We start from the raw sequence: 7,500 nt of genomic DNA on the forward strand, positions 1-7,500 counted from the left end.
AGAGAGAGAGACAGACAGAGAGAAAGAGAAGGAGAGCCAGAGAGAGAGATAGAGAGAGAGGGAGGAAGAGAGGGAGGTGGTGGTCCAAACCACCAAAAGCTGCAGTCTGTGATAAATGACAAGTATTAGGCGTGGATGTCTGCCACATCTCTGATATGCTCCTGAAATATAAATATACGTCTATAATATATAAGACATATATCTATATCTCTGTTGATTTACCGTTTCCTTGTGTCAGCGTTTGAGTTCCGGAATGTTACAGGCTACAGAGAGAGAGAGAGAACAATCTGGAACAGATGATAGCCAATCGTATCGCACGAAGATCCCTCTGTCGGAACGGTCAGCCAAGACAGAAGCCTGGTGGGCAAACCCAGCCCTGACCCTAGCCCTGACCCCAGCCCTGACCCCAGCCCTGACCTGACCCCTGCCCTGACCCCAGCCCTGACCCGACCCCAGCCCTGACCCCAGCCCTGACCCCAGCCTTGACCCCAGCCCTGACCCCAGCCCTGACCCCAGCTCTGACCTGACCCCAGCCCTGACCCCAGCCCTGACCCCAGCCTTGACCCCAGCCCTGACCTGACCCCAGCCCTGACCCCAGCCCTGACCCCAGCCTTGACCCCAGCCCTGACCCCAGACCCCAGCCCTGACCCCAGCCCTGACCCTAGCCCTGACCCTAGCCCTAACCCTAGCCCTGACCCCAGCCCTGACCCTAGCTCTGACTCTAGCCCTGACCCCAGCCCTGACCCTAGCCCTGACCCCAGCCCTGACCCGACCCCAGCCCAGCCCTGACCCCAGCCCTAACCCCTGACCCCAGCCATGACCCCTGACCCCAGCCCTGACCTCTGACCCCAGCCCTGACCCCAGCCCTACTGCACTGGCTTGGATGGCTTCCTTTTCACTAAGTCCTTTCCAGCACTGTTCCAGCCACTGATGTGGATCAGATTAGATTAGATTACATTCGATTCGATTCGATTCAATTAGATTAGATTAGATTAGATTAGATTCACATGTATCTACTCAGATGTACTGAGACAACATGTAGTTTGTCCAACCAGTGCAAATAGTGGAAAAGTGGTTTTGAAGAAAATTATGTTTATTCTAGATGTGGTTCAGTTTATTCACTATAGTTTATTCTGCAAAAACTTGAAAATATGACTTACGCCATTATTTTAAGAAGGTGACGATATATAAATAAATATGGTGGTATGTGCAAACTAGCACTAGTGCATTAGCTAAACGTTATGCGTAGGTATGGACAGAACAAGGGCAATAGGTCCGCCTCAGTAGTCTGAGAGGAGAGGGTGGGAGTTCCTCCACAGACCAGTGGGTCTGCCTCAGTAGTCTGAGAGGAGAGGGTGGGAGTTCCTCCACAGACCAGTGGGTCTGCCTCAGTAGTCTGAGAGGAGAGGGTGGGAGTTCCTCCACAGACCAGTGGGTCTGCCTCAGTAGTCTGAGAGGAGAGGGTGGGAGTTCCTCCACAGACCAGTGGGTCTGCCTCAGTAGTCTGATAGGGCTTTCACACTGGCAGTTCCGAACGCCGGTTCGCGTTCGCGTACCGAAACCTCCGAACGTTGGCGCTGTCTGGCGAACGATACACTGGTATGAACGCGGGCTCGTTCGCCAGACAGCGCCAACGTTCGGAGGTTTCGGTACGCGAACGCGAACCGGCGTTCAGAACTGCCGGTGTGCCCTATGTGAGGAGAGGGTGGGAGTTCCTCCACAGACCAGTGGGTCCGCCTCAGTAGTCTGAGAGGAGAGGGTGGGAGTCCCTCCACAGACCAGTGGGTCTGCCTCAGTAGTCTGAGAGGAGAGGGTGGGAGTCCCTCCACAGACCAGTGGGTCTGCCTCAGTAGTCTGAGAGGAGAGGGTGGGAGTTCCTCCACAGACCAGTGGGTCTGCCTCAGTAGTCTGAGAGGAGAGGGTGGGAGTTCCTCCACAGACCAGTGGGTCTGCCTCAGTAGTCTGAGAGGAGAGGGTGGGAGTTCCTCCACAGACCAGTGGGTCCGCCTCATGGCCTAGTTAGTAGCGGGTGTGGGGTGCTGCTGGGGTCCAGAACATTCCACTACAATAAATTCAGCAGAACTAAACTAGTGATACATTTGAGGCAGATTAATCCCAGACCGACTCAGCGTTCTGCAGCTGCTGCAGCTGTCCTGAAGCCCTGACCACGCTGCTCTCACTAATCTGACTGGTTTTTTTTTTTGATTGAAAACTTTATTAGAAGATTTGCAGAAGTAGGTACATGAAAGTACATATTACATACAAGGTCAACTAACAGGATAAAAACCCAAGAAAGCCACTGGCTTATTTCAATTGGGGTCCTTGATTCTCAATTCATCGTTACATGTAAGACAGACAAAAAAGCTAGTACTATCTACAAGATAATACAGACAAATAACTATTACTATCTACAAGATAAACACACATCCATCATGGGAAGAACAATACAACAAAACATAAGGTATGTACAGCGGGTAGGACAGGTGGGGACATACACCACAGGTGGGGGCGGGGGACAAAACACAAAGTATGTACAGTGGGTAGTTCGGGTCTTTTAATCTGATTTTTGATTTAGAGGGTCCAGTTACGGATTGCAGCCTCCTGTAAATGTTTTTTGAGAGTGGTTTTGAAGGTGGGCAGTGTTTTGCACTCCTTTAAGATTATAGGAAGGGCGTTCCACATTTTTACTGCATAGTTTGCAAACGAGTTTAACCCCTTGTTTGTGGTGCAACGCGGTTGAACGTGGTTCGTGGAGCTTCCTCTGGTGTTGTATGTGTGGACGTTGTTCACTTTTTGGAAGTATGTTGACAGGTACTTGGGTGTCTTTGTGGTGTAGCGTATCTTGAAGACCAGGCCCAGTGCAAGCTGCTGCACTCTGTCAACTACTCGTAGCCAATCAAGGCTCAAAAAATGAGCAGCGGTTAGATGTGTCCTAGGGTTGAGGCCTAGCAGAAGCCTAACCAGTTTATTTTGGGCTGTCTGGAGTCTTGTTTTATGGGCCTTTGTGGTTCTATAGTACCATGATGTTACGGCATAGTCGAAGTGACATTGAATGAGAGCTCCTGATAGGGTCCTCAGTGTGTTTTTACTGACAAGTGAGGATATCCTGTACAAGAATCTAGTTCTATGGTTCACTTTTTTGATTACTTTTGCTGCCATTTTATCTCCGGAAAGATTTGCCTCTAAGATGGAGCCCAGGTATGTAATATCCTCTTTTCTTGTGATATTAATGTTACCCACTTTTATTTTAAAATTTTCAGCCTTTCTGAGTTTAGATGGGGATCCGTATAGGATGGTTTCAGTTTTACCTAGGTGTATTGATAGTTTATTGTCAGCTAGCCAGATGCAGATTCTACTCAGTTCAGTGCTTAGCGCCGGGGATGTAGTGTGTGTGTGTGTGTGTGTGTGTGTGTGTGTGTGTGTGTGTGTGTGTGTGTGTGTGTGTGTGTGTGTGTGTGTGTGTGGGTGTGTGTGTGTGTGTGTGTGTGTGTGTGTGTGCGCGTGTGTGTGCGTGTGTGTGTGTGTGTGTGTGCATGCGTGCATGACTGCGCGCGTGCGCGTGTGTGTGTGTGTGTGTGTGTGTGTATCACCGAACCTGATATATACACTGTGTGTGATTGCCCAGCCTGGTCCTCTGTAGATAAGAGGCCGCCTCCCACCTGAAAGAGGTTTCACACACACATGTTTACGTCTCTGTTGTTCAGATAGCGAAGGGTGTTTAGCTTCTTTTGTGGTCGAGGGTAAACACAGACGTCCTCTCCACGGCTGCTCACACACACACACACACACACACACACACACACACACACACACTCACACAAACACATAAACACACACACACACACAGCGGTGGACCCACAGATAAAGACGTCAACAACACACACGCTGGCAGCCATCTTAGGGCTGAACAGGACAGGACAAGGGCTCGCTGCTAATCTGTGTGTGTTAGGGTTTGTTTTCATGTGTGTCTGCTGCAGGGGAGGCTGGTGGAGGTAGAAATCGGAGGACGGGCTCATCGTGAACCACAGAAGGGAATGAGGAACAGTATCCTCCATCCTCCAGCCTCCGATTTCTACTGCCACCAGCCCCCCCTGGTACGTAGACACTGTAGAGACACGGATGGGTTCCCAGGTGTAGGGGCGGCTGTGGCTCAGGAGGTAGAGCCGGCGTCTAATGATCGCAAGGTCGGCAGATCGGCAGTTCGAACCCCGGCTGGCCACGTGTCAAGGTGTCCTTGGGGCAAGACACTGAACCCCAAATTGCTCCCGGGCCGGTGCCTTGCATGGTAGCTTGCCACCATCGGTGTGTGAATGGGTGAATGAGACGCATTTGTATAGCACTTTGGAATAAGGCGCTTTATAAGTCAGTCAGTCCATTTACCATTTACTTCAGAGCCCAGCTCTGACCCTGACCCCTGACCCCTACTACAGAGCCCAACTCTGACCCTAACCCTGACCCCTAAACCCTAACCCTGACCTCTATCCCTGACCCTGACCCCTAACCCTTACCCACTACTCTAGTTGTCCATCTCTGACTCTAGTTGTCCCCCTCAGCTGTTCTCCATGGGGAGGATCAGTGGCACCAAGGTGGCCAAGCTGAAGGCCAGCTACAGCCTGCTGCATCACACCCTGAAGAGGTCAGTGTGTGTATGTGTGTGTGTGTGTGTGTGTGTGTGTGTGTGTGTGTGTGTTGTGGTTCTATATGATGTGTTGACGTCTGTGTCTCTCCTGTGTTGTAGTTATTAGTTGTGTTATTGTATTAGTATTAGTGTGTTGTTGTGTAACTGTTTTAGTGTGTTGTAGTTATTAGTTGTTGTTGTGTAACTTTGTTCATGTTGTGGACAGGGTGCAAAAGGGCCTTTCCTCTTAAGTAAACAAGGGCCCAATAAAAGTGTGTGTGTGTGTGTGTGTGTGTGTGTGTGTGTGTGTGTGTGTGTATGTGTGTGTGTGTACGTGTATGTGTTTCTGCTTGTGTGTGTGTGTGTGTTCTGCTTGTGTGTGTGTGTGTGTGTATGTGTGTATGTGTGTGTGTGTGTGTGCGCGACCCCCCCCCCCAGCTCCCAGGAGTGTGAGATCAGGCTGCTGGCGGAGGCGTCGCGTCACCGTGGCGACCTGGAGCATCAGCGGCGTGAGTTGGAGGAGGCGGAGGCGTTCCCAGACGGGCCGGACACCGAGGCCAGCCACCTCCGAGCCCAGCTGCTCTCCTCACACAACCGCCTGAGGGGGGCGGAGGACCGAGACTACCTGGTCATCTACCAGCTGTCTAGGTGAGGGGTGTGTGTGTGTGTGTGTGTGTGTGTGTGTGTGTGTGTGTGTGTGTGAGCAACCTGGTCTCACACGGCTGACGTCAGAATTCGACGTTTATGGACAAACGTCGAATTCTGACGTGAGATTGCATCCAAACGTCGAATTCCGACGTGACATTGGGGTAGCTCGTTCTGAAAGCGCAGGGGTGCGCCTGTTATGTGCGCCTGTCGGGGCTTCTCTCGGGATTATTCCATTTTGAATTGCACTTGCATTAATTAGTTAGGCCACATTTAGGGTTAGGGTTAAGGTTAGGGTTAGGGTTAGGGTTAGGGTTAAGGTTAGGGTTAGGGTTAGGGTAACCCTAACCCTAACCCTAACCTTAACCCTAACCCTAAATGTGGCCTAACTAATTAATGCAAGTGCAGCCCGACAGGCGCACCCCTGCGCTTTCAGAACGAGCTACCCCAATCTCACGTCAGAATTCAATGTTTGTCCATAAACGTCGAATTCTGACGTCTGCCGTGTGAGACCAGGCTGGTGTGTGTGTGGGCAGGGTGAGTTGTTGTTGTGAGTTGTTCACATGTCTCTGCTCCAGACAGCTGGGGCCCTCCTCTCCTCTCCTCCTCTCCTCTCCTCCTCCTCTCCTCTCCTCCTCTCCTCCTCCTCTCCTCTCCTCCTCTCCTCTCCTCCTCTCCTCTCCTCCTCCTCTCCTCTCCTCCTCTCCTCTCCTCCTCTCCTCTCCTCCCCCTCCTCTCCTCCTCCCCCTCCTCTCCTCCTCCTCTCCTCTCCTCCTCCTCTCCTCTCCTCCTCCCCTCCTCTCCTCCTCCCCTCCTCCTCTCCTCCTCCTCTCCTCTCCTCCTCCCCTCCTCCTCTCCTCTCCTCTCCTCTCCTCCCCCTCCTCTCCTCCTCCCCTCCTCTCCTCTCCTTTCCTCTCCTCCTCCCCTCCTCTCCTCTCCTTTCCTCTCCTCCCCCCTTCCTCCCCTCCTCTCCTCCCCATCTCCTCCCCTCCTCCCTCTCCCCCCTCCCCTCCTCCCTCTCCCCCCTCCTCTCATCCCCTCCTCCCCCTCTCCTCCCCTCCTCTCCCCCTCCCTCCCTCCTCCCCTCCTCCCTCTCCCCCCTTCTCTCCTTCTCCTCCCCTCTCCTCCTCTCCCCCCTCCTCTCCTCCTCCCCTCCTCTCCTCCCCCCCTCCTCCCCTCCCCATCTCCTCCCCTCCTCCCTCTCCACCCTCCCCTCCTCCCTCTCCCCCCTCCTCTCCTCCCCTCCTCTCCCCCTCCCTCCCTCCTCCCTCTCCCCACTCCTCTCCCTCCCCTCCTCCCTCTCCCCCCTCCTCTCCTTCTCCTCCCCTCCTCCCCTCTCCTCCTCTCCCCCCTCCTCTCCTCCTCTCCTCCCCCTCCTCTCCTCCTCCCCTCCTCCTCTCCCATCCTCTTCTCCTCCTCCCCTCCTCCCCTCCCCTCCTCCCTCCTTCTTTCCACTCCTCTTCCCCTCCTCTCCTCCCCTCCTACCCTCCTCTCCTCCCCTCCTCCCCTCTTCCTCTCCTCCCTCACCCACCTGCCCTCTGTCCCACAGGCCAAGCACGCCTCCAACACACACACACACACACACACTCTCCTCCTCTCCTCCCCTTCCTCTCCTCCCCCCCTCCTCCCCTCCTCCTCTCCCATCCTCTTCCCCTCCCCTCCTCCTCTCCCCTCCTCCTCTCCTCTCCTCCTCCCCTCCTCCCCCCTCCTCTCCCCTCCTCTTCCCCTCCTCTCCTCCCCTCCTACCCTCCTCTCCTCTCCTCCTCCCCTCTTCCTCTCCTCCCTCACCCACCTGCCCTCAGTCCCACAGGCCAAGCACGCCTCCAACACACACACACACACTCACACACACACACACACACACACACACACACACACTCACACACACACACACACAAGCAGAAACACATACACACACACACACAGACAAGAGCATAAACACATATACAAACAGAAGCACATGCACACACACACACACACACACACACACACCGGGTGCCACCGGGAGGTCATTGGAACGTTGCTAGCTGATAACGCCAGCTCACAGGAGGAGGAGATGACAGGAAGGAAGTGTCTCCATGGTGACATGGTGATCAGGCCGGGTCTATGAGTCACTGGGGAGAGAGAGGACAAGCTGGTGTGGTGTGTTGTGGAGATAGCTAGCCTAGTTTGTTGTGGAGATAGCTAGCCTAGTTTGTTGTGGAGATAGCTAGCCTAGTTTGTTGTGGAGATAGCTA

At 53.7% G+C, this 7,500-nt stretch overlaps 1 protein-coding gene across 1 annotated transcript in view; it reads left to right on the top strand.

Annotated features, from left to right (window-relative positions):
* The window catches only part of ccdc146 (coiled-coil domain containing 146), a gene marked incomplete at both ends in the record, with an annotated part of 46,156 nt that overhangs the window by 13,645 nt on the left and 25,011 nt on the right, over positions 1 to 7,500 (top strand). The window contains 2 exons of the mRNA XM_080538510.1: positions 4,554 to 4,636; positions 5,057 to 5,266. Of these exons, the coding sequence (XP_080394636.1) occupies positions 4,554 to 4,636; positions 5,057 to 5,266 (293 nt within the window). The remainder of the gene's footprint in view (positions 1 to 4,553; positions 4,637 to 5,056; positions 5,267 to 7,500) is intronic.

Source organism: Nansenia antarctica, assembly GCF_963989245.1.
Source record: "Nansenia antarctica genome assembly, chromosome: 8".
NCBI lineage: Eukaryota > Metazoa > Chordata > Actinopteri > Argentiniformes > Microstomatidae > Nansenia > Nansenia antarctica.